Below are 26,943 nucleotides of genomic sequence, written 5' to 3'. Positions count from 1 at the left end.
ATTTACTTTTGATACTTAAGTATATTTAAAACTAAACACCTTTAGACTTTTACTCAAGTATCATTTTACTGGGTGACTTTCCTTTTTACTTGAGTCATTTTCTAATCCAGTATCTTTACATTAACTCAAGTATGACAATTAGGTACTTTTTCAACCACTGTGTATCATGCGTTGAATTTCACTCTGATTTTTAAAAAATAACTCAAATTGAAATAAAGGTGGTAATTCACACCAGAGTTTGTCTTTCAGCTTGATCCCTCCGACTGTAAAATAGATGTTCTTCATTTAATACAAAGATAGAAATGGTCTATACCTCACCATTCAACTGTACAACAATATGTACACTGTGTTGCAATAAAAAGTTTTTGGTTTTCAGATTATTTGAGTGAATGTGTTTTTTTAAGATACCATCTATTATATTATTGCTATTCTTAACATAATGGCTTGGAAAGATGTTGGAGAAGTGAAAAGTTAAAAGGGGCAATATGCAATTGTTAAAGATATATAAATTAAAGATATATAGGTCACCCGTTGATTCTTTTAGAATATAACTTAACCCATTAGAACCGAAAATTAAAGCTAGTAATTGTAAACAAACACTGTATAGCATCAACATAGTTAACATTTGTTATTATGGATTCATAGCTCTGTCTATGAATTTAAGAGTGGTTACATTTTTCCAGCCCAATCCCTCAGATGTTTACCAAAAACTGTCGAGATGTCCACAATGTGAGGAAGGAGGTGGATTTTGTCCTACATTCTGTACATTTTCTCATCAATTAAACATTTGATCTCAATACAGTTTTTTGTTCCCAAAACTAGAATCTGTTATGAACCGTGGCCGAAGTTTTGTAGATTTTACCTTTTGCCAAAGTATAAAAAAATCTATCTGTTTAGGAGTGCAAAGGCAAATTGAGTTATTGCAAACGCGCCATCATAGAGTAGTCGTTCCCTGAAGAAAATATGCAAATTAAATATATCATCTTTGAACAGATTCGAAAGTAAAAGTTTACTGCGACAAATAGGCACAGCACATGTATTGTTCAACGGTCTTGTCAGAGGAAGATAAGGTCTAGTTATTCACACAAGTGTGATTGAGATATTATATGATAAAGGATTATTAGCATTATTTTCTGAACTAATATTTCCCGACTTCATTTGGACGTCGTGATTTTTCAGAGATTTTACGCACGACATGCCACCTTGCGTTATTGAAAAAGACAGGTCGAGGGCCCTGTATACAGTAAGTACACCTTCGCTTCTATAGGTACCTCATGGCGTAATGTGCTTTACCTTTGTCTCATTTGTAATAAGTAATTGCGGAAATACAGTATCTAAATGATTTTTGCGACGATCGACCATAGCCCAATCAATATATTTTAGATTGCTATTTGAAGGTGAACGTAATATGGGCCCATGAACGATAGGCAAGATTTCCATATAGTGAAATTAACCATTTTTCATTCTCTTCAGGTTATGTGGTTGTGCACATTGGCAGCTTGGTGTGTGTCTGTAAAAGTGTCTGTTTCTGAAAGAGAGAGCAATGTCCCTCCACCTGCTGAAGAGGCTGAGACTGATGCCCTTCTATCTTCTAGCCAAAGTCGCAATCATCAGACTTCTGAATCCAAAGACCGTTAAAAATCTGTGAATAAACTAGAGCACTATCTATTAACACATTGTTTTGTGTGTCAAGTGCACTTCATATTAGGGTGTGTACAGTAGTATTCTGTACTGGTCCAATTCTTCATCATCTATTTGCTCTTCTCCTTTGTCTGCAGTGCAATTTGATTTGACTACCATGGAAACATGATTGGTGAAAGCAGTGTTGTAGATGGATGTAGTGGATGGATGTAGTGGATGGATGGATGTAGATGGATTTAGTAGAGAGATGTGGATGATGGATGGATGGATGTATGTAGTGGTTAGATGGATGTAGTGGTTAGATGGATGGATGGATATCTACTTGGTGTTTGGTTTGACCATCCCCTGTTTTTCACAGCAGTGCAGAGAACAGGAGACAGTTGAGAAGCTCCTTGCAATATAGCCGCTCTCTATAGTGTTCACTGATTGTTATTGACATTAATTTAATGGTTGAGCCATCTGGTGACATTTCATTTGAATCCGTAGATTTTTCCCTGTTACAGTTTGCAATATAGAGCAATATATTGATCACTAGAAAATATCAGATTATTCTGACCGGTGCCAAGAGTATGTGCATTTAACATTTCACTGATAGTTATGTATACATAGAGAATCCGACCTTCTGTTGAAACTGTTTGTTGAGACAGGCAGGGTTTCACATGCTTGAGCTCTCCACTTGTACAAATAATATGATTTAAAGGCCCAGTGCAGTCAACATTTTTTTTTTCATATTTCCACACTGAGGTCAAAATGATACTGTGAAGTGAAAACAATCTGAATACTTATGTAAATAAGGTATTTCTGTTTTTTATTTGTAATAAATATGCAAACATTTCTGAAAACCTGTTTTCACTTTGTCATTATGGGGTATTGTGTGTAGATAGATAGATAAGTAAATTATTTTTGGAATCCATTCTAGAATAAGGCTGTAACGTAAGAAAATGTGTTAAAAGTCAGTGGGTCTGAATACTTTCTGAATGCACAGTACAAAATGAAATGTATGCATTCACTACTGTAAGTCGCTCTGGATAAGAGCGTCTGCTAAATGACTCAAATGTAAATGTAATAAGCAGCAGTGTTGGAGAAGCTACTCTGAAAAGATAGTTTACCAAGCTACCAATTACTTTACACCGGAACAAGTTAAGCCATTTTAAAGGTACCCTTAAGAAAAATATAGTTTACTTACATTTACATTTAAGTCATTTAGCAGACGCTCTTATCCAGAGCGACTTACAAATTGGTGCATTCACCTTATAATATCCAGTGGAAGAACCACTTTACAATAGTGCATCTAAATCTTTTAAGGGGGGGTTAGAAGGATTACTTTATCCTATCCCAGGTATTCCTTAAAGAGGTGGGGTTTCAGGTGTCTCCGGAAGGTGGTGATTGACTCCGCTGTCCTGGCGTCGTGAGGGAGCTTGTTCCACCATTGGGGTGCCAGAGCAGCGAACAGTTTTGACTGGGCTGAGCGGGAACTGTGCTTCCTCAGAGGTAGGGAGGCGAGCAGGCCAGAGGTGGATGAACGCAGTGCCCTTGTTTGGGTGTAGGGCCTGATCAGAGCCTGAAGGTACGTAGGTGCCGTTCCACTCACAGCTCCGTAGGCAAGCACCATGGTCTTGTAGCGGATGCGAGCTTCGACTGGAAGCCAGTGGAGAGAGCGGAGGAGCGGGGTGACGTGGGAGAACTTGGGAAGGTTGAACACCAGACGGGCTGCGGCGTTCTGGTTGAGTTGTAGGGGTTTAATGGCACAGGCAGGGAGCCCAGCCAACAACGAGTTGCAGTAATCCAGACGGGAGATGACAAGTGCCTGGATTAGGACCTGCGCCGCTTCCTGTGTGAGGCAGGGTCGTACTCTGCAAATGTTGTAGAGCATGAACCTACAGGATCGGGTCATCGCCTTGATGTTAGTGGAGAACGACAGGGTGTTGTCCAGGGTCACGCCGAGGCTCTTAGCACTCTGGGAGGAGGACACAAGGGAGTTGTCAACCGTGATGGCGAGATCATGGAACGGGCAGTCCTTCCCCGGGAGGAAGAGCAGCTCCGTCTTGCCGAGGTTCAGCTTGAGGTGGTGATCCGTCATCCACACTGATATGTCTGCCAGACATGCAGAGATGCGATTCGCCACCTGGTTGTCAGAAGGGGAAAAGGAGAAGATTAATTGTGTGTCATCTGCATAGCAATGTTATGAGAGACCATGTGAGGATATGACAGAGCCAAGTGACTTGGTGTATAGCGAGAATAGGAGAGGGCCTAGAACAGAGCCCTGGGGGACACCAGTGGTGAGAGCACGTGGTGCGGAGACAGATTCTCGCCACACCACCTGGTAGGAGCGACCTGTCAGGTAGGACGCAATCCAAGCGTGGGCCGCGCCGGAGATGCCCAGCTCGGAGAGGAGGATCTGATGCCTCACAGTATCAAAGGCAGCAGATAGGTCTAGAAGGATGAGAGCAGAGGAGAGAGAGTTAGCTTTAGCAGTGCGGAGAGCCTCCGTGACTCAAGTTACCTTGGAAAAACTAGTTCACTGCATCCAAACTACTTTGAAAATGTTTCGTATTTAAATCTGACATTTCATAGAATACAAATGGCAAGAACAGTAGTCAGATGATAACAGAATGTGTAATTTATCCTATTAAACATAAAAACAATGTTTCAAATGAGAATAAGGCAGGTCTGATGCCGAAAACGAAAGGAAATTATGCCTTCTTCACCCATATTTTATAAAAAAGTAGTGTGTAGTTCCAGTAGTTAGCTACACCGCTATATGGTAAAACAGTAGTGTGTAGTTCCAGTAGTTAGCTACACCGCTACATGGTAAAACAGTAGTGTGTGTACTTCCAGTAGCTAGCTACACGGCAAAAAAGTAATTAACTACTAAAACACCAAGATTTGATTTTAGTTCAACTACCACTAAGCTACTGCAAAATATAGGTTAGTTAATATAGGTTAGTTACATCCCCAACACTGATGACTAGGGCCTACACAACCTGTTTTAACCCAAGGTAAACCATCCTCATTCACTAAGTCCTAACTTGATGTATTGGTGATATTGTTTCTCCCTTACTCAGTCTACACTGTAATGTACAAATATGGCTTTCAGTTGTTGAGGACAAACACACTGTTAAATGTGAGCAGCCATCATTGCAATGGTAACAGACGAAGTGGAATCCACCTTTGTACAATCATTTTCTTAGCAGTTGTGGTTCCTGCCGACCACACTCTACGTTGGCATTCTGACAGGTGCCAGTCAGAGTCATCACAAAGCAACATCACTATTGGATTTAATGGCAGTATTTTATCTTTAAGTACAGAGATGACGTTGTTGACTTTCCCCCAGAATTCAACCAACCCTGGGTATTTCCACAGCACATGTTGAAAAGTACGAAGGTCCTCTGTGGTGCAGAACTCACATAATGGCGATGGAATAATACCCATGTGATGTCTTTTTTGAGGTGATAGAAAAACTAAATTAAAACTTAAATTAATTGGAGTTTCTAAATGATCCAAATATATTTTTTTCATACTGTCTCCCAATTTATTTGTCTGTCAGTGTCACGGCTGTCGAAAGCATCGGACCAAAGTGCAGCGTGGTTGTAGTTCCACATTTTATTAAATTCGTGAAACTTTGCAAAACATAAATAACTGAATTTACAAAACAACAAACCGTGACGCAGAGAGAAACAAACACTACTCAAAATATAATAACCCATAAAACCCAGGAAGAAAAACCCCTACTTAAATATGACCACCAATTAAAGACAACGAGGACCAGCTGCTTCCAATTGGAGATCAACCAAAAAACCCCAACATAGAAATAGAAACCTAGAACTTAAACATAGAAATACAAAACATAGAAAAACACAACACCCCCTGTCACGCCCTGACCTACTCTACCATAGAAAATAACCTCTTACTATGGTCAGGATGTGACAGTACCCCCCCCCCCCCAAAGGTGCAGACTCCTAATGCTCCTAAACAAAAAACAAAAACAAAAGGGAGGGTAGGGTAGGGTGGGCAACTCCTGTTTATGGCGCTCAAATGCAGTCCACATAACCTTAATCTCCAGCAGAGGAGGCGGCTCCGGTTCGGGGCGTAATCCCCGCTCCACCCGCTGATCCTTCTGCTTTATTACCACCGGACCATGGATCGTCGTCGAAAGAACCGGACTGTAGATCATTGCTGGAGGCTCCTGACCGGGACCCTCGCTGGAGGCTCCTGACCGGGGACCCTCGCTGGAGGCTCCGGACCGGGGACCGTCGCTGCAGGATCAGCGCCACGGATCATCACTGGAGGCTTCGTGCCATGGATCATCTCTACAGGCTCCGGGCCATGGATCATCCCTACAGGCTTCTTGCCATGGATTATCCCTACAGACTCCGGGCCATGGATTATCTCTGGAGGCTTCGTGCAATTGATCATCCCTACAGGCTCCGGGCCATGGATCATCACTGGAGGCTTCGTGCCATGGATCATCCCTACAGGCTTCAGACCATAGATCATCACTGGAGGCTTCTTTCGTGGAGCTGGAATAGGTCTCACCAGACTAGAGAACGTCGCTGAGAGTTCTGGACTAGGGAACATCGCTGGAGGCCGGGTGCGCGGAGCAGGCACCGGGTATACTGGCCTGTGGAGGCGCACTGGAGGTCTGGAGCTTATGGCTGGCACAACCCGTCCTGGCTGGATAACCACCGTAGCCCGACAAGCGCGAGGCGTTGTGACAGGTCGCACAGGTTTGTGTTGGCGAACTGGGGGTACCATGCGTAGAGCTGGCGCAGGATAACCTGGGCCGAGAAGACACACCGGAGACCAGGAACGCTGAGCAGGCATACTCCTTCCTGGCTGAATGCCAACTCTAGCACAGCACCTGTGAGGAGCTTGCACTGAGCGCACTGGGCTGTAGCTGCGCACTGGCGACACAGTGCGTATCTCAGCATAACATGGTGCTTCCTCGATCATTCGCCCCCCACAGTAAGCACGGGGAGTTGGCTCAGGTCTTCAACCTGACTCTGCCAATCTCCCCATGTGCCCCCCAATTTTTTGGGGGGGGGCTGCCTCTTGTGCTTGCCTTGTTGCCGGGCTAGTTCCTCCTCTTGTCGCCGCTCTGCTCTCGCTGCCTCCACCTGTTCCCAATGGAGGCGATCCCATCCAGCCTGGATCTCCTCCCATGTCCAGGATCCCTTGCCGTCCAGAACTTCCTCCCAGGTCCATTCCTTTGCACGCTGCTTGGTCCTTTTGTGGTGGGGTATTCTGTCACGGCTGTCGAAAGGAGCAGACCAAAGTGCAGCGTGGTTGTAGTTCCACATTTGATTAAATCTGTGAAACTTTGCAATACATAAATAACTGAATTGACAAAACAACAAACCGTGACGCAGAGAGAAACAAACACTACTCAAAATATAATAACCCACAAAACCCAGCAAGAAAACCCCTACTTAAATATGATCTCCAATTAGAGACAACGAGGACCAGCTGCCTCCAATTGGAGATCAACCCCAAAAAACAACAGAAATAGAAACCTAGAACTTAAACCTAGAAATACAAAACCTAGAAAAACACAAAACACCCCCTGTCATGCCCTGACCTACTCTACCATAGAAAATAACCTCTTACTATGGTCAGGACGTGACAATACCTGTCTGTAATTTCTTTGTGTCAGTGGGGTTGATGAGGGGTGGTCCCTGGAAAAGGTTCGAGTTGAAAAAGTCCAGGGTGATGTCATGACCACTGGAGTCATACACCTTAACACTAACTACCTGGCAGCGGAGGTAACTTAACGTGACCCTTGAGATTTACTATTTGGAAAAAACCCCGGGCCAGTGTTGGTACTGCTGACAGCATGACGATGCCGCCCACCGCGAGGAGGCAAATGCAAATAGTAGTTATCTGAGATTTTTATATTCACCTTAACGGATGGTGACCCCAGCTAGGAGCGAAAGAGCAGCAAGGTTTCCCACGTCTCGCCTTCCTTTCATCCTTCTTCCAAACCAAGTCATTCGCCCGGATGTCGAAGCTCTTGATTCTCTTGATTCTCCTCTGGTAGCTCTCCTTCTGTTTCTCCAGCGCCTTGTCCTTGTTCAATCTCACATTGATTGATAATAGAAATATATGCAATTTATATATCATATTATTACAAATACATCTCTCACATATTTCTTGGCGGGACAGAAAATAAATAAATTAACAGCGGACAACCTCCACATCCTTCTCACCTTGTGCCTGAAGGTCGTCCTTGAAGGCGTTCTGATCTGGTTCGACAACTTCCATCACATCAGGTGGAGTTTCAGTGATCTGAAAGTATGTTATACAAAAATAGCAATAGACAAAAAACACTAAGTCAATCACGAATTTTAAATACTACAGTATATTCAATAATTGTATTTACAATTGCGTTGTTCACCTCAGTCAACAGCTGCAGCTCCACGTTCATACAGCAGGCGATATGGTGAGTACTCAAATAAAGCGACCATTACAAAACAACGTATCAGGGCAAAATTTGAACTGTGACACTTACCGATCATGTGCAATGGTGAAACAACTGATGGGCTTCAACTCCTACGCCAAAGTGTTCACCCTCTCAAACTTCTGTGAGACTAGACAGGGTACTGACTATTAAGCACAAGGTGACAAATTGAAATATTATGTTCTCTCTGATATGAAATCATAATAATTTCAGATATAATAGAATGTGATTGATAAACAAAAGGTTATTTCACTTGCCCAGCTGTCCACATTCTTGACAATCCCATGCCAAATGCCAAAAGAAGAGTATGTTGATTTTGGCAATCATGCGCTTCACTCTGAAATGGCCAGCTTGCATCTCGGTCAGCATGGCCTCCTTCTCCTCAGTTAAAAATCACACTCCTGTGAGGCTGGCCATCCTTCCCCCGTAGATACATGTTATTGCCTAACAAGTTTGAAGACAAGAGTTGTGGAAATACTCATGTCTAAGTAATTTTGCACCACTGTCCTTCTGTGTTTCTCTCTCCCCCCATATCTCTCTGTCTTTCACGCTCTTCCCACCATCTCCCACCATCACTTTCACCCCCGTCTGTGTGTCTGTCTAGCAAAGACACCTAGTTAAGGGCAGTTGGAATGACCATAATTGCTTAGACCTATCCATTTGATTGATCAGGGTTAACTTATAGCTAGATACCTCAATATGACAGACATATAACTAAATGTATAACTAGTAACTTCTAGATGACCAACTACCTAGATGGAAAATGGTTGTTCACAGCTAAATCCTTCCAGTTATGTAATAGGCATTTAACTTCTAACGTTACCCTGAATAGTGAATTTCTGCCCCCTACGAATGTTGCGCCTCTTGTCGAGATCAGTGGTGCCTTCATAGTACTTCACCTAGTTGGAAAGAAAAAAATAGCATCTCCTCGAAGGATGCCATTGAAGTGCAAGCTACGTACAAACATAAAGCTACAAAAACAGTTAGCTAGCTAGCTAACGTTAGCTAAACAAAACTGTCTGGTTAGCTAGCTAGCTGACTAGGCAGTCTGATGTAAGTAAATAAGTAACGTACAGTAGCTAGCAATTTAAATCCAAAAACAATTTAAATTATTTATTCCTATTTAACAATATTTTGTAATATAAAGACAAATATATGGTAAAGAAAAATAAACACATTGTAGACTATAGGCTACTCCTGTATCTAACTTGTACAATACCGTAATCATTGAATGAAGAAGCGTACCCATCCACATTTACAATTTAATTTATCAATTAGCTACATAATAGTAGCACATACAGTATTGTAGAATAGGCTACTCCTGTATCCACACCATATTAGGATAACGTTATGATTTCATTGGTCTTCTCAGGCATGATTTTAGGAATTTGATAGAAGTTGTATGTTGTAGGCTGGTGCTGGGCAGTGGACGTCACAGAGAGGCTGGGCAGTGGACGTCGCAGAGAGGCTGAGGCTGGGCAGTGGACGTCACAGAGAGAGTGACGTTGAGGCTGATCCTGGGCAGTGGACGTCACAGAGAGGCTGAGGCTGAGCAGTGGACGTCGCAGAGAGGCTGAGGCTGGGCAGTGGACGTCACAGAGAGAGTGACGTTGAGGCTGATCCTGGGCAGTGGACGTCATAGAGAGGCTGAGGCTGATCCTGGGCAGTGGATGTCATAGAGAGGCTGAGGCTGGTGCTGGGCAGTGGATGTCACAGAGAGGCTGAGGCTGGGCAGTGGACGTCACAGAGAGAGTGACGTTGAGTCTGATCCTGGGCAGTGGACGTCATAGAGAGGCTGATCCTGGGCAGTGGACGTCATAGAGAGGCTGAGGCTGGTGCTGGGCAGTGGACGTCATAGAGAGAGTGACGCTGAGGCTGATCCTGGGCAGTGGACGTCATAGAGAGTGACGCTGAGGCTGATCCTGGGCAGTGGACGTCATAGAGAGGCTGAGTCTGATCCTGGGCAGTGGACGTCATAGAGAGGCTGAGGCTGATCCTGGGCAGTGGACGTCATAGAGAGACAGACTGGTGCTGGGCAGTGGACGTCATAGAGAGACAGACTGGTGCTCGGCAGAGTGTGCCATGTGTCTGGACTGTCTGTTGGCCCGTCATCAAACACTGTGCACACGTCTACTGCAGAGACTAGTGAGCTGGTGGAGTTTCTTCAGGAAGAAGAGGAGAGTAACCTCTCGGAGACCTGGAGGAGCCGCTCCAAGGTGGAGGCTCTGTCTAGCCTGCTCAGACTGCGCAGTGAGGACAACAACATCAAGAGTCTGGTTGTCTCTGTTCACACACTTCCCACTCAGGGAGGACAGTTTTCAGGTTTGTGCGTCTGGACGGCACTGAGCCAGAAGAGGCGGGCTCAAGTGATCCTGGAGTTCCAGAGCAATACACCCGGCAGCTCATTGGTCATGCTGCTGTCATTCAAAGCCAGAGGGGCGGGGCATTCTACAAATGTGTTGGTGGGAATAAAGTTTGACAAACCAGAAAGAAAAAAAATCTCCAGGGACCTCACAATACGATATCACGATCCTTAGGTGCCGAGACGATACATACTGAGGTTCTCACAATTCTATATGTACTGCGATTTTGATGCTGCGATTCGATATTTCAAACATTTTGCTCACTATGTGTGTGGTGCAGAGGGACGAGAGAGACCCATGAGAAAACAGTAAAAATGTCTCTCATTATTTCATTCTGGCTTTCATTATTGTCATGTTGTCATTCCAAGCTAGAATTTTTTTACATTGTCAGAAATGTCAAGTGTAGAAAAAGAGGCCTGTGAAGGTGGGTGGGTTCCTTTAGGATCCCGATTAGGCAGAGATGCTTTGTAATGTCCAACTGGTTTAGTAATGATGATAACACTGACATATCATGACACCTCTCCATCTCAAGAACTACAGCACAGTATACTCCAAATGCCATTCTGTTTGAGGTGTAGTTTGTTAGATTAATATTTCATATTAAAATGCCCTCTCATCATTTCATTCTGTCTTTCATTTTTGTCCCGTTGTCCACATGGGAAACCATCAGACCAGGCTAAACATTTTGTGTGAATTTGAGAGTCCATCTAGTATCATTACCTGTACTGCATGTAAAATCTGTGGTTTAGCATTGTTTAGCTTGAGCTGAATATGCAATATGTATTATTTACAGTGGTGTAAAGTAGTTAAGTAAAAATGTTAAAGTACTACTTATTGTTTTTTTTTGTTGAGTATCTGTACTTCACTTTACTATTTATATTAATGACAACTTTTACTTTTACTTCACTATTTTTGTAAAGAAAATAATGTACTTTTTACTCCATACATTTTCCCTGACACCCAAAACTACTCGTTACATTTGAATGCTTAGCAGGAAAGGGGAATGGTCCACTCAGGCACTTATCAAGATGTCATCCCTACTGCCTCTGATCTGGCAGACTCACTAAATGCAAAAGCTTTGTTTGTAAATTACGTCTGTGTCACACCCTGAGCTGTTTCACCTGTTCCTGTGATTGTCTCCACTCCCTCCAGGTGTTGTTATTTTCCCCAGTGTTTTTTTTATCCCTGTGTTTCCTGTCTCTCTGTGCCAGTTTGTTTTGTATGTTTAGTCAAGTCAACCAAGTGTGTTTTTTCCTGTACTCTTCTGCAATTCTACTTTTTCTTGTCCTCCCGGTTTTGACCTTTGCCTGTTGCCTATTGTGTCTGAATCTGGGTCTCACCTTGTGCCTTGATTGTCTGAGTGTTGGAGTGTTCCCCTGGCTATATGTAAATAAAAAAAACAAGACAATTGTGCAGTCTGGTTTGCTTAATTTAAGGAATTTGAATTGATTTTTACTTTATGTTTTGATACTTAAGTATATTTTAGCAAATACATTTACTTTTGATATGTAAATATATTTAAAACCAAATACTTTTAGACTTTTACTCAAGTAATATTTTACTGGCTGACTAACTTTTGCTTGAGTGCAACAGGGAAGTGTATACTCATCTTCTCTTTTTAATATATAAGAAGTAGAAACAAAATAAACACGTATACAATTAACAGAAACGACACTAACAATTCAGTCATGTGACAAGCACAAAACAGAATACAACTACCCACAATACAAACACACCCCTAATTATAGGACCTTCAATCAGAGGAAACGATAGACAGCTGCCTCGAACTGAAGGCCCCAACACCAATTAACTAAACATAGAAATACAAATGACTAGACAGAACATAGAAATAAACTAACATAGAACAATAACCAAAACCCTGGACTAATAAATCAAATACCCCTCTCTACATGGACACATACACACAACCACCCTGAACCACATCAAACAAATACCCTCTGCCACATCGTGACCAAACTAAACACTAACACATAACACCTTTACAGGTCAGAACGTGACATAAGGTTTCTTTATTTTTACTCAAGTATGACAATTGAATACTTTTTTCACCACTGTGTATTATGAGTTGCATTTCACTCTGATAAAAAAAACTAATTGAATTGAAGGTGATATTTCACACCAGAGTTAGTCTTTCTGCGTGATCCCTCCGACTGTAAAATAGATGTTCATCATTTAATACATACTGTAAATAGAAATGGTCTATACCTCACCATTCAACAATATGTACATAGTGTTCCAATAAAATATACTTTTTTTCAGATTATTTGAATGTGCTTTTTTAAAACACATTAATTTGACGCGAGTATCTTTTTTTGACAGGCAACACCCAAACGGCGTTCCATACATTCTATAATATAATGGTGTTATTTGAAATTAAAAGCTGATTTGACACGTCAAATAGTGTTATTTGACGTGTATATGTCCTTTAACACACAAAGACCCAAACGGCTTTCCTTATCTTATCTTGGTTTAGTTATAAAAGTCGACAGTACATTTGAACAAATTCGAAAGTGAAAGTGTACTGCGACAAATAGGCACAGCACATTTATTGTTCAACGGTCTTGTCAGAGGAAGATAAGGTCTAGTTATTCACACAAGTGTGATTGAGATATTATATGATAAAGGATTATTAGCATTATTTTCTGAACTAATATTTCCCGACTTCATTTGGACGTCGTGATTTTTCAGAGATTTTACGCACGACATGCCACCTTGCGTTATTGAAAAAGACAGGTCGAGGGCCCTGTATACAGTAAGTAGACCTTCGCTTCTATAGGTACCTCATGGCGTAATGTGCTTTACCTTTGTCTCATTTGTAATAAGCTATTGCGGAAATACAGTATCTAAATGATTTTTGCGACGATCGACCATAGCCCAATCAATATATTTTAGATTTCTATTTGAAGGTGAAAGTAATATGTGCCCACGAACGATAGGCAAGATTTCCATATAGTGAAATTAACCATTTTTCATTCTCTTCAGGTTATGTGGTTGTGCACATTGGCAGCTTGGTGTGTGTCTCTCTCCACTGCCACTTCAGGTGAGTAGCCAAGACTGGTAGTGGCGGTTTAAAATCTTTACTGAATTATAACAATGATTCAATAAAGGAACTGTAATAGACTAATTACTGTATTTGTATAGGTCTATTTGGAATCTTTTGCCGGCGCAATTCCTTCCCGTCACACCGACACCGACATACATGTTATTCAATTACTGCACCCACACTGCTCGCATGCCAACGAGGGCCTGCGTTGCCAAAGAAACCAAACGCGATCACGACACGCAGGTTAAAATATCAAAACAAACTCTGAACCAATTATATTAATTTGGGGACAGTAAACATTTATGGCAATTTAGCTAGCTTGCACTTCCTGGCTAATTTGTCCCGGGCTATAACGTTAAACATTGAGTTGTTGTTTTACCTGAAATGGAGAACATCCTCTACCTCGCCAATTAAGCCACAAATAAAACGGTCAACAGAATCGTTTCTAGTCATCTCTCCTCCTTCCAGGCTTTTTCTTCTCTTGGCTTTATATTGGATTGGCAACTTTCATAAATTACGTGCATTACCGCTCACCCACGTGGGTATAACCAATGAGGAGGTGGCATGTGGGTACCTGCTTCTATAAACCAATGAGGAGATGGGAGAGGCAGGACTTGCAGCGCGATCTGCATCACAAATAGAACTGACTTCTATTTTAGCCCTTGGCAACAGACATGCGAGCAGTGTGGGAGCAATAATTGAATAATATAGATTTAAAAATTTAGCGGTGTAGTCATATAAATCTATATTATTAAATTATTGCGCGCGTGTCAACGAGCGTCTGCGTGGCCAAGGGCTAAAATAGAAGTCAGTTCTATTTGTGATGCAGATCGTGCTGCAAGTCCTGCCTCTCCCATCTCCTCATTGGTTTATAGAAGCAGGTACCCACGTGCCATCTCCTCATTGGTTATACCCACGTGGGTGACTGAAAGACGAACTAGGTCAGTGGCGGTAATGCACCTAATTTATGAAAGTTGCCAATCCAATATAAAGTCAAGAGAAGAAAAAGCGGAAAGAGGAGAGATAACTAGAAACGATTATGTTGACCGTTTATGTGTGGATTAATTGTCGGAGTAGAGGACCTTGTGTATTTCAGGTAAAGTAACAACTCAATGTTTATATCCCAGGACAAATTAACTAGCAACAGCAAGCTAGGTAAATAGGACAAATTAGCTAGCAACTGCAAGCTAGCTAGCTAAATTGCCATGAATGTATAATGCTTTTTGACCTCTCCCCAAATTTATATAATTGGTTCAGAGCTTGTTTGAATATTTTAACCTGCGTGTCTTGATCGCGTTTGGTGTGGGGGGACAAAATCAATTTGCTCATGATGGCACGTGGCCGGTTTGGGTAAGGTGTTAGGCAGGGTTTATAACTTTGTGGCCGTGGTATCTAGTGACGACCCAGTTTTCTAATTTTGCAAAGCTGCCTGATCCTGAAAGCTTATATTGATGTTGTCACGTCCTGACCAGTAAAATGGGTTGTTTGTTATTGTAGTTTCGTCAGGGTGTGGCAGGGGGTGTTTGTTTAGTGTGTTTCGGGGTTTTGGGGTATTGTTCTATGTTAGTATATTTCTATGTTTATTCTAGTATGTCTATTTCTATGTTTAGTTTATTGGGTTGACCTTCAATTGGAGCCAGCTGCTACTCGTTGACTCTAATTGAAGGTCCTTTTTATAGGGGTGTTTTTTCCATGGGGTTTTGTGGGTAGTTGTTTCCTGTTTTGTGGTTGTTGCACCTGACAGGACTGTTTTCCGTCGTTTGTTTTGTTCAACTGTTTTGTTCATTTTTCCTTCAAATAAAAGAAGATGAGTATACACATTCCCGCTGCATTTTGGTCTCATCCATATGACGAACGTGACATATGTTTTATCTGCAAAAGTGAATCAGTCTGGTATTTATGAGGCTACCAGTTTTCTATTGGATGTTACAGATTTAAAGATATCGAATCTTTGGATACCAGACCACAAATGCCTTGTAGGCTATATTTTGGAGGTGCCATGTGATGTATTTTACAAAAAACAAACAACACATTTCTGAGGCTTATACTTTTAGTAATGAAAGTAATATTAGAGGTCGACCGATTATGATTTTTCAACGCAGATACCGATAAATGGAGGACCAAAAAAAGCCGAAACCGATTAATCGGACGATTTCAATTTTTATTTATTTGTAATGACAATTACAACAATACTGAATTAACACTTATTGTAACTTAATATAATACATCAATAAAATCAATTTAGCTTCAAATAAATAATGAAACATGTTCAATTTGGTTTAAATAATGGAAAAACTAATTGTTGGAGAAGAAAGTAAAAGTGCAATATGTGCCATGTAAAAAAAGCTAACTCAGAACATGAGAAAGCTGGTGGCTGCTTTTAACATGAGTCTTCAATATTCCCATGTAAGAAGTTTTAGGTTGAGGTTATTATAGGAATATTTCTCTCAATACCATTTGTATTTCATATACCTTTGACTATTGGATGTTCTTATAGGCACTTTAGTATTGCCAGTGTAATAGTATAGCTTCCGTCCCTCTCCTCGCCCCTACCTGGGCTCGAACCAGGAACACATCGACAACAGCCACCCTCGAAGCATCGTTACCCATCGCTCTACAAAAGCCGCAGCCCTTACAGAGCAAGGGGAACAACTACTTCAAGGTCTCAGAGCGAGTGACGTCACTGATTGAAACGCTATTAGCACGCAACCCGCTAACTAGCTAGCCATTTCACATCGGTTACACGAGCCTAATCTCGGGAGTTGATAGGCTTGAAGTCATAAACAGCTCAATGCTTGAAGCACAGCGAAGAGCTGCTGGCAAACGCACGAAAGTGCTGTTTGAATGAATGCTTAGGAGCCTGCTGCTGCCTACCACCGCTCAGTCAGCTCTATCAAATATCAAATCATACACTTAATTATAACATAGTAACACACAGAAATACGAGCCTTAGGTAATTAACTTCTATGGGAAACGTGGGACGTCAGCGTCCCACTCTATTCAACAGCCAGTGGTATACCGTGGCGCGAAATACAAAAACCTGAAAAATGCTATAACTTCAATTTCTCAAACATGACTATTTTACACCATTTGAAAGATAAGACTCTCGTTAATCCAACCACATTATCCGATTTCAAAAAGGCTTTACAGCGAAAGCAAAACATTAGATTATGTCAGGAGAGTACCCAGCCAGAAATAATCACACAGCCATTTTCAAAGCAAGCATATATGTCACAAAAACCCAAACCACAGCTAAATGCAGCACTAACCTTTGATGTCTTCATCAGATGACACTCCAAGGACATTATGTTATACAATACATGCATGTTTTGTTCAATCAAATTCATATTTATATCAAAAACCAGCTTTTTACATTAGCATGTGATGTTCAGAACTAGCATACACACCGAAAACTTCCGGTGAATTTACTAAATTACTCAGCATAAACGTTCACAAAATACATAATTATTTTAAGAATTATAGATACAGAACTCCTTTATGCAATCGCGGTGTCAGATTTTAAAATAGCTTTTCGGCGAAAGCACATTTTGCAATATTCTGAGTACATAGCTCGGCCATCACGGCTAGCTATTCAGACACTCGCCAACGTTGAGGCTCAGTAAACTCAGAATTACTATTAGAAAAATTGGATTACCTTTGCTGTTCTTCGTCAGAATGCACTCCCAGGACTTCTACTTCAACAACAAATGTTATTTTGGTTCCAAATAATCCATAGTTATATTCAAATAGCTCCGTTTTGTTCGTGCGTTCAGGTCACTATCCAAAGGGCGACGCGCGGGCGCATTTCGTGACAAAAAAATGCTAAATGTTCATTTACCGTACTTAGAAGCATGTCAAACGCTGTTTAAAATCAATTTTTATGCGATTTTTTTTCTCGTAAAATAGCGATAATATTCCAACCGGACAACGTTGTATTCATTCAAATAGGGAAAGAAAAACATGGTGGTCTCTCGTGACCGCGCATTTCCAGGCTCTGAGCCACCAGACAGACCACTCACAAACAGAGCTCCTGAACCTTGCCCAGAGACAGCAGACGCCCCAATCCACTTTCTGGCGCCTTCAGAGAGCCAATGGAAGCCTTAGAACGTGTCACATAACCCCAAAGATACTGTAATGTCGATAGAGATGCAACAGTTGGACCACAAATTGTCAGACAGGCCACTTCCTGCTTGTAATCTTCTCAGGTTTTTGGCTGCCATATGAGTTCTGTTATACTCACAGACACCATTCAAACAGTTTTAGAAACTTTAGAGTGTTTTCTATCCAAATCTACTAATAATATACATATTCTCGTTTCTGGGCAAGAGTAGTAACCAGTTTAAATCGGGTACGTTTTTTATCCGGCCGTGAAAATACTGCCCCCTAGCCCCAACAGGTTAATATGGTCAAATCCGGAAACTATCCTTTCGAAAACAAAACGTTGTCACGCTCGTCGTACGAACTGGAAGTATACTCGGACCAACGTGCAGCATGATCTGGATTCCACATATTTTATTTAAGTGAAACGCACAAAACAAAGAAACAACAAAACGTGACTAAGTGGTGCACATGCACAAAACACAAAATACAAAATAATATCCCACAAACGCAGGTGGGAAAAACAGCTACTTAAATCTGATCCCCAATTAGAGACAACGATTACCAGCTCCCTCTAATTGGGAATCATACAAATCACCAACATAGAAATAATAACCTAGAACCCTACATAGAAATAATAAACTAGAATACCCCCCAGTCACGCCCTGACCTGCTTCACCATAGAGAAACAATGGCTCTCTATGTTCAGGGCGTGACAAACGTTTATTCTTTCAGTGAAATACGGAACCGTTTCGTATTTTATCTAACGGGTGGCATCCCTAAGTCTAAATATTGCTGTTACATTGTACAACCTTCAATGTTATGTCATAATTATGTACAATTCCAGCAAATTAATTAAGTTTTTTGTTAGGAATAAATGGTCTTCACACAGTTCGCAACGAGCCAGGCGGCCCAAACTGCTGCATATACCCTGCATATACCCTCATCACCCGTTTGGCGAAGTAGGCTGTGATTCGATGAGAAATTAACAGGCACTGCATCGATTATATGCAACGCAGGACACGCTAGATAAACTAGTAATATCATCAACCATGTGTAGTTAACTAGTGATTTTGTTAAGATTGATTGTTTTTATAAGAAGTTTAATGCTAGCTAGCAACTTACTTCGGCCGCAATTGGTGTCTAAAAATACCGATTTCCGATTGTTAGGAAAACTTGAAATCGGCCCTAATTAATCGGCCATTCCGATTAATCGGTCGACCTCTAATATTAATAACTTTTTATATGACTTATGACATTTTAAACTCACCAAGTTAAAACAAAGTAAAACAGTGTAATCAGAAGATGGTGATAATTTGAACATGTTCTTCTTCCTCTATCAGACATTTTCACATGTTCGGTACCCGAGGATCCGGTCTCGGCGCGGTTTGGACATGTTGCCACCATGCCATGCTGGCTCACCCCTTCCATGAACGCAGAGGACCTGGAGGTGCGTTGGTACCGGCCCAAAGATTTCGACAACCCGGTCTTGCTCTACAGAGAGAGAAAGATCCAGGAAGCCTCACAGCAGTCCCAATTTGAGGGCCGCACCTCCCTTGGGCTCCGGGAGGTTACGTCAGAAGGGCTGAAGGGAGGGGATGTGACCTTGAAGCTGGTTAATGTCACTCTGAGAGACCAAGGGGAGTATGTGTGCTACGTCAGCAGTAACCAGGGCTATGAGATTGCCAGTGTCTTTCTCAATGTAACTGGTGAGTTCATTCAAGTAAAACATATCCAGGAATGATGCTATAGAAATGAAGAGATCTCCATCATTCTTTCACAAATAGTTGAATTAGCTGAGGTACAAAATGTAATACTGTTTTTTATTTGAGACTCTCGGAGACTTGACATTATTTAGTTTAATCCCCTCCTCCTTAATGTCCACTTAATCTCCTTCCCAGTGATGGGCAGCCCTCCTCTCCTCTCAGCAGTCAGAACAGATGCTGACTCTGTGAATGTGAGCTGTGTTTCCCATGGATGGAAGCCAAGGCCCAGGCTACAGTGGTCAGATGGGAGGCAGACTCTGAAACCTGAGAAGCTGGACTACAGCAGTGGGGCCAATGGTCTGGTGTCTGCCCACAGCTGGGTCCTCTCTTCCCCCTCCAGTGCTCCCTGGGTATCCTGTTCTCTGGTTCTGTCTGAAGGGGAGGAGTTGGAGGGAAGAGTGGACCTACGGAACCTTGCGTCTGTACCAGGTAAATAAGGATAATAACAGTGTTTCTTTCTGCTATGAGCATGTGCTGATCTGGAACCTATCACAAGGTGTGTGTGTGTGTGTGTGTGTGTGTGTGTGTGTGTGTGTGTGTGTGTGTGTGTGTGTGTGTGTGTGTGTGTGTGTGTGTGTGTGTGTGTGTGTGTGTGTGTGTGTGTGTGTGTGTGTGGTATTTATATGCTTGTGTGTATGGAAATGTGTGTGTCCAACAGTTTGTTGAATTAAATAAGGGATACCTTCTTTCCACTTCCAGAGACTTCATCAGGACTGCAAACAGCTGTAATCATTTTAGCTCTGCTTCTGCTCCTGTCCGTTGTCTTCATCGGTGTGTTCTACAAAAAGAGAGGTCAGGGCTATGTTTTGGTTTTGATAGTTATACTATATATTGATAAGCATACAATGCCATGAAAATGTTAGACTGGGTCAAATTTGAACTTAAGCCTAAGAGGGTATGGAATCCTCTTTCCACCATATTTGGATTTCCTACAGGAGAAAACAGAGGAGTCATCTCCTAAGCCCTCCTTTATCCCTCCTAAGATTTGATTGAAAACTCATGTGTGTTTTGCTTTTCAGGAAACAAATCAACACGTGTGCCTGAAGGAGGTAAGGAATCTATTTATCTACTTCACACTTTTCAATGTCAGTGTTCGGAATTGGATTGTAAATGCTTAACTTTATAACCATGTGTCCTAAATGTTGTGGCATTTTATACTGTAACTAGGCCTACATTGATCCTGTAAGAGAATACAATTAAAACTCTAAATTACTACTAAATCAAGTCTAATGAACACAAAATTATAAACACTACCAATGGACCATATTCTGTGCATTCAGTCACCACAATGTAAGATATTGCCTTTCTTTATCATATGGCAAATATTGATCCAAAATACTTACTGTACAGAATACATTTAACATTTTCCTACTGTCCCTGTTTTTGTGCAGATATAGTGGATATCAAGACTATGAGCCAAGTTGAAGGTAATTTATTTTGACATTTTCCAGAGAGAATCTGAATTTATTCTGATATTGCCTTTCTTTATCATGCAAGATGCTACACTTCTAAGAGTGTATAGCAAATATTGATCCCTTATACAGAATACTTACTGTACAAAATACATTTAACATTTACACATTGTTCCTGTTTTTGTGTAGATTTAGTGGATATAGAGACTATGAGACAAGCTGGAGGTAAAATATTTTGAAAAATGTATGATACATTCTGATTATTATTATCATGATTGTTGTTATTACGGTTCATTGTCATCTCCTGATTCTGTGTTTGTCTTCAACAGTGGACGTCACATTGGATCCCAAGACAGCTCATCGTCATCTGACAGTTAGTCAAAATGGTAAAATTGTGAGAGACAGTGAAGATAATGTATGTCCTCCGGGTAACCGTGCTTATATACTTGGAACACATGGTTTTACCTCGGGCAACAGTGCTTACTGGGAGGTTAGACTGGATAAGGAGAATGTAGGCATTAAAGAATCCTGGTGGGTTGGACTTGCAAGTGGGTCTGTTAAAAGACAAGGTGATGTACCAGCCACACCTTCCAATGGTTTCTGGTTCCTGTCCTCAGACAAAGAGAAAGGCTTACGGCTTAATATGACCCCCAACATCCTACTTCCTGCCAATCCTAGACCTCAGACACTAGGTGTGTATTTGGACTATGACAAGGGAGTACTCTCTTTTATCAATGTAAAAGACAATAAACTGATTGTCACTGTGAGAGCTATGTTCATAGGGGAGGTGTTTCCTCTTTTTAACCCAGGTAAAGGTGACAAAGCCCCTATGACGATATTAGATGTCAGCCGCTATAAAACAGACACTGTAAAAGTGTCTGTTTCTGAAAGAGAGAGCAATGTCGCTCCACCTGTTGAAGAGGCTGAGACTGATGCCCTTCTAGCTTCTAACCAAAGTCACAATCATCAGACTTCTGAATCCAAAGACCGTTAAATGTCTGTGAATAAACTACAGCACTATGTATTAACACATTGTTTTGTGTATCAAGTGCACTTCATATTAGGGTGTGTACAGTAGTATTCTGTACTGGTCCAATTCATCATCTCCTTGCTCTTCTCCTTTGTCTGCAGTGCAATTTGATTTGATTTGACTACCATGGAAACATATGATTGGTGAAAGCAGTGTAGTAGGTGGATGTAGTAGGTGGAAGTAGTAGGTAGATGGATGTAGTAGGTGGATGGATCGATGGATGTAGTAGAGATATAGTAGATGGATGTAGTAGTAGATGGATGTAGTGGATGGATGGATGTAGTCGAGAGATGTAGTTGATGGATGTAGTAGTAGATGGATGTAGTGGATGGATGGATGTAGTCGAGAGATGTAGTTGATGGATGTAGTAGATGGATATCTACTTGGTGTTTGGTTTGACCATCCCCTGTTTTTCCCAGCAGTGCAGAGAACAGGAGACAGTTGAGAAGCTCCTTGCAATATAGCCGCTCTCTATAGTGTTCACTATTATTATTTTAATGGTAGAGCCATCTGGTGACATTTCATTTGAAACCGTAGATTTTTCCCTTTTATAGAGCAATGTACTACTGCTTACTTGAAAAGATCAGATTATATTGACTAGAGTATGTGCATTTAAAAACAACAAAAATTCTACTGGGGAAAATCATTTTCAACATCCAACTTGAAAACCTGGCCATCTTTCTAGAGCTCCATCTTTCTGACCTGAAGTTCACTGACTTCATGATTTGACCTCGTTTTTTTTCCAAGTTCACAGTTGTCTTGAAAGCAACATGACCATCACATGCAGGTACCATCAGTTCTGTAAAATAAAAAGCAAATTATTTCTTTTTATGCTCAGCTGTGCGTCGCAAGTGCTACACCAACTGCTCTATTTTGTTATCAAAGCTTGAGTTTTGAAATTTAATATGGTCTGAGAAGAACAATATTGGCAGTCTAGGCCTTTAGCCAATATCCTGTGATAGGCCTCCTGTAAAAACCTAATACACTAATTCCTACAGAACTGTTTTTATTATTTGAATGTAAAAATCTCCAAATCATGTTTAAAAGAAAAAAATCTGAGCAGTTGATCTCGGCTTGCAATATGGTTTCTGGTTGTGGGAGTCTCACCTGGCCCAATGGGCAAACAGAAATGCTTTACTGGACTTCTTAGCCTGCGTTTACACAGGCAGCCCAATTTTGATCTTTTTTTTTCACTATTTGGTCTTTTGACCAATCAGACCAGGTCTGAAAAGATCTGATGAGAAAATATCTGATGTAATTGGTTAAAATACCAATTAGTGGAAAAAATATGAATTACTGAGGATAATAACGGACGATATTGCCACTCCTATTTGCCATATCTTTATACCATCTATTGCATCTAGCCTATGCCGCTCGGTCATTGCTCATCCATATGTATATATTCTTATTCCATTCCTTTACTTAGATGTGTGTATTAGGTAGTTGTTGTGGAATTGTTAGATTACTTGTTAGATATTGCTGCACTGTCGGAACTAGAAGCACAAGCATTTCGCTACACTCACAATAACATCTGCATGTGACCAATAAAATTTGATTTTATTTGTCTAATTCCAGCCACACAGCCTTGGAAGTGAACAGAAAAGCATTCACTCAATTACATTGCTTTTCATAAAGCAATATAATTTTGAAAAAATGCGACTGATATCGATATAGATTTTCCATATCGCTTCCCTTCAATGCTTTTACCTCTTGTCCATTTATCTATACAAACAAGCTAAAACTGCACACCTCTGAGAACAACCCATCTCGACCAGCTGACAGCTAATTATGCCAGCTAGCTAATTCAAGGGCAAGGAAAGGTGTGGGAGAGAGACATCCGCACAAGCTCAGCAATCCACATAAAGAGACACACATGCAATTATTGAACTTTGCTTTATCTTGGCCAGGTCGCAGTTGTAAATGAGAACTTGTTCTCAACTAGCTTACCTGGTTAAATAAAGGTGAACTAAAAAAAATACAAGTGTTCACGCTGTGAGAAATTCTACGTCACAATCAAATCATATAAAATGTGTTTGTCACGTGCCCGAATACAACATTTCACCTTATAGTGAAATGCTTACTTACACGCCCTTAACCAACAATGCAGTTTTAAGAAAAATACCTAAAAAAAACCAAGAAATATAAGTAACAAATAATTAAGAGCAGCAGTAAAATAACAATAGCGAGGCTATATACAGGGGGTACCGGTACAGAGTCAATGTGCGGGGCACCGGTTAGTCGAGGTAATTGAGGTAATAAATACATGTAGGTAGAGTTATTAAAGTGACTTATGCATAGCTAATAACAGAGAGTAGCAGGGGGTAGAAGCTGTTTAGAAGCCTCTTGGAAGCTCTCAACCTGCTCCACTACAGCCCCGTCCATGAGAATGGGGGCATGCTCAGTCCTCCTTTTCCTGTAGTCCTCAATCATCTCTATAGTCTTGATCACGTTGAGGGAGAGGTTGTTGTCCTGGCACCACACGGCCAGGTCTCTGACCTCCCTTTATGCAGATGTCTCGTCGTTGTTGGTGATCACTGTTGCGTCATCGGCAAACTTAATGTTGGAGTTGTGCCTGGCCGTGCAGTCATGAGTGAATAGGGAGTACAGGAGGGGACTGAGAACACAATCTGAACGTCTGGGAATATTTACACGACACCCATCACTAGTCAGGATGTTTCCAAATATATATTTAGTGATTTTTTTTTGTATTGACAGAATTTCTAATTCCATGTATTAGCTACATTTATATAATGTCAAGACAATGTAACGTGTCAGTTATGAATGTGTTTCTCGTTAAAAAAAAATATTATGGTTTATTTTTCAGTAATGTTGTGGTAGTGCTAATGTTTTTCCTACTGAATCTGTCACCATAATGTAGCCAATACTAAAGAAGTTCCCTTGAAAAAGGAGTGTATATATAAGCTGTCTAATTTTTTATTGTTGATTAGTAATTATGTACATTGTGCCAATATAATATTGTAAATGACAAAAAAATGAATAAAAAAACTGTCATCATAAACAAATTCAAGTAGGTATGCCTTATTTCATACTAGTTTGACTGAGACAGCGGTAGAGGTATAGTGAGGTAATCAGACACATTGTGTCTGGATATCTTACAAGTGTAGATGGATCTGGACAGTGAAACCATTTTAAACCATATTAATTAGTGAGTGTGGATGAGATTAAAAAAGTATTGTTGTCTATCAACAATGACAAGCCACCGGGGTCTGACAATTTGGATGGAAAATTGCTGAGGATAACAGCGAACGATATTGCCGCTCCTATTTGCCATATCTTCAATTTAAACCTACTAGGAAGTGTGCCCTCAGGCCATGAGGGAAGCAAAAGTCATTCCGCTACCTAAGAATAGTAAAGCCCCCTTTACTGGCTCAAATAGCCGACCAATCGGCCTGTTACTAAATCTTGGTAAAGTTTTGGAAAAAATGGTGTTTGACCAGATACAATGCTATTTTATAGTAAACAAATTGACAACAGACTTTCAGCACGCTTATTGGGAAGGACATTCAACAAGCATATCCTGCTATATTGTGGATAAAGAATTACTTGTCTAACAGAACACAGGGTGTTCTTTAATGGAAGCCTCTCAAATATAATCCAGTTAGAATCAGGAATTCCCCAGGGTTGCTGTTTACTAACGACATGCCACTGACTGAGTAAAACCAGAGTGTCTATGTATGCGGGTGACTCAACACCATACACATCAGCTACTACAGTGACTGAAATGACTGCAACACTCAAAGAGCTGCAGTTAGTTTCAGAGTGTGTGGCAAGGAATAAGTTAGTCCTAAATATTAAAAATCTTTCACTAAACCTCAACTAAATCTTATAATAAATAATGTGGAATTTGAGCAAATTGAGGTGACTAAACTGCTTGGAATAACCCTGGATTGTAAACTGTCATGGTCAAAACATATTGATACAACAGTAGCTAAGATGGGGAGAAGTCTGTCCATAATATAGCGCTGCTCTATGTTAACAGCACTATCAACAAGGCAGGTCCTAGAGGCTCTAGTTTTGTCGCACCTGGACTAATGTTCAGTCGTGTGGTCAGGTGCCACAAAGAGGGAGTTAGGAAAATTGCAATTGGCTCAGAACAGGGCAGCACGGCAGGCCCTTCGATGTACACAGAGAGTCAACATTAATAATATGCATGTCAATCTCACCTGACTCAAAGTGGAGGAGAGATTGACTTCATCACTACTTGTATTTGTGAGAGGTATTGACATGTTGGAAGCACCGAGCTGTCTGATTAAACGACTGGCACACAGCTCAGACACCCATGCATACCCTACAAGACATGCCACCAGAGGTCTCTTCACAGTCCCCAAGTCCCGTTTAGACTATGGGAGGCGCACAGTACTACATAACTAAATGGAACGCTATTCCACATCAGGTACAGTTGAAGTCGGAAGTTTTTTATTTATTATTTAAATAAACACCCTTGAAACTGAGGTAATCCTACTCTGTCCATGTCTGATCTGTGTAAACGTCTTGACCAAACCCCCTGGTCTGCCACAATATATATATAATATACAATACTGTATTGTATGTATGTATATATATATATATATATATACACACAGTTGAAGTCGGAAGTTTACATACACCTTAGCCAAATATATTTAAACTCAGTTTTTCACAATTCCTAACATTTAATCACAGTAAAAATTCAGTTTTAGGTCAGCTAGGATCACAACTTTATTTTAATAATGTGAAATGTCAGAATAATAGTAGAGAGAATTATTTATTTCAGCTTTTATTTCTTTCATCACATTCCCAGTGGGTCAGAAGTGTACATACACTCAATTAGTATTTGGCAGCATTGCCTTTATAATGTTTAACTTGGGTCAAACGTTTCGGGTAACCTTACACAAACTTCCTACAATAAGTTGGGTGAATTTTGGCCCATTCCTCCTGACAGAGCTGGTGTAACTGAGTCAGGTTTGTAGGCCTCCTTGCTCGCACACGCTTTTTGTGATGGCCACTCCAATACCTTGACTTTGTTGTGCTTAAGTCATTTTGCCACAACTTTGGAAGTATGCTTGGGGTGCCATCAATTTTGTGAAGTGCACCAGTCCCTCCTGCAGCAAA

General features: G+C 41.0%; 2 protein-coding genes across 3 annotated transcripts; one reads left to right on the top strand and one right to left on the bottom strand.

The window, feature by feature from the left end:
• Positions 1-2,476: 2,476 nt before the first annotated feature.
• LOC106608488 (uncharacterized) lies at positions 2,477-14,060 on the bottom strand. 2 transcript variants are annotated; one of them, XR_014392860.1, is made up of 7 exons: positions 13,905-14,060; positions 8,922-8,997; positions 8,352-8,542; positions 8,150-8,240; positions 7,848-7,926; positions 7,541-7,717; positions 2,477-6,894 (listed from the first exon to the last, which is right to left on the bottom strand). XR_014392860.1 is itself a non-coding variant. In XM_082977344.1 (6 exons), exon 6 carries the CDS (start codon positions 3,719-3,721, stop codon positions 2,972-2,974), a length of 750 nt encoding a protein of 249 aa, XP_082833470.1. In that variant the 5' UTR covers positions 3,722-6,894; positions 7,541-7,717; positions 7,848-7,926; positions 8,150-8,240; positions 8,352-8,542; positions 8,922-12,900; the 3' UTR covers positions 2,477-2,971. The 2 variants fall into 2 exon arrangements, 1 of the variants encoding a protein (XP_082833470.1); XM_082977344.1 differs by lacking the exon at positions 13,905-14,060 and having other exon boundaries at positions 8,922-12,900.
• On the top strand, positions 12,974-24,854 carry LOC106608487 (butyrophilin subfamily 1 member A1). The gene is made up of 9 exons (XM_014206422.3): positions 12,974-13,234; positions 13,465-13,522; positions 18,967-19,332; positions 19,525-19,818; positions 20,089-20,181; positions 20,409-20,438; positions 20,781-20,816; positions 20,991-21,026; positions 21,131-24,854. The coding sequence occupies exons 1-9, from the start codon at positions 13,187-13,189 to the stop codon at positions 21,793-21,795; spliced, it is 1,626 nt and encodes a 541-aa protein (XP_014061897.3). The 5' UTR covers positions 12,974-13,186; the 3' UTR covers positions 21,796-24,854.
• The last annotated feature ends 2,089 nt before the right edge of the window (positions 24,855-26,943 follow it).

The sequence above is a fragment of the Salmo salar genome, chromosome 07 (genome assembly GCF_965601325.2).
Source record: "Salmo salar chromosome 07, fSalSal1, whole genome shotgun sequence".
NCBI classification, from domain to species: domain Eukaryota; kingdom Metazoa; phylum Chordata; class Actinopteri; order Salmoniformes; family Salmonidae; genus Salmo; species Salmo salar.
This window is presented reverse-complemented; position numbering and strand designations above follow the sequence as displayed.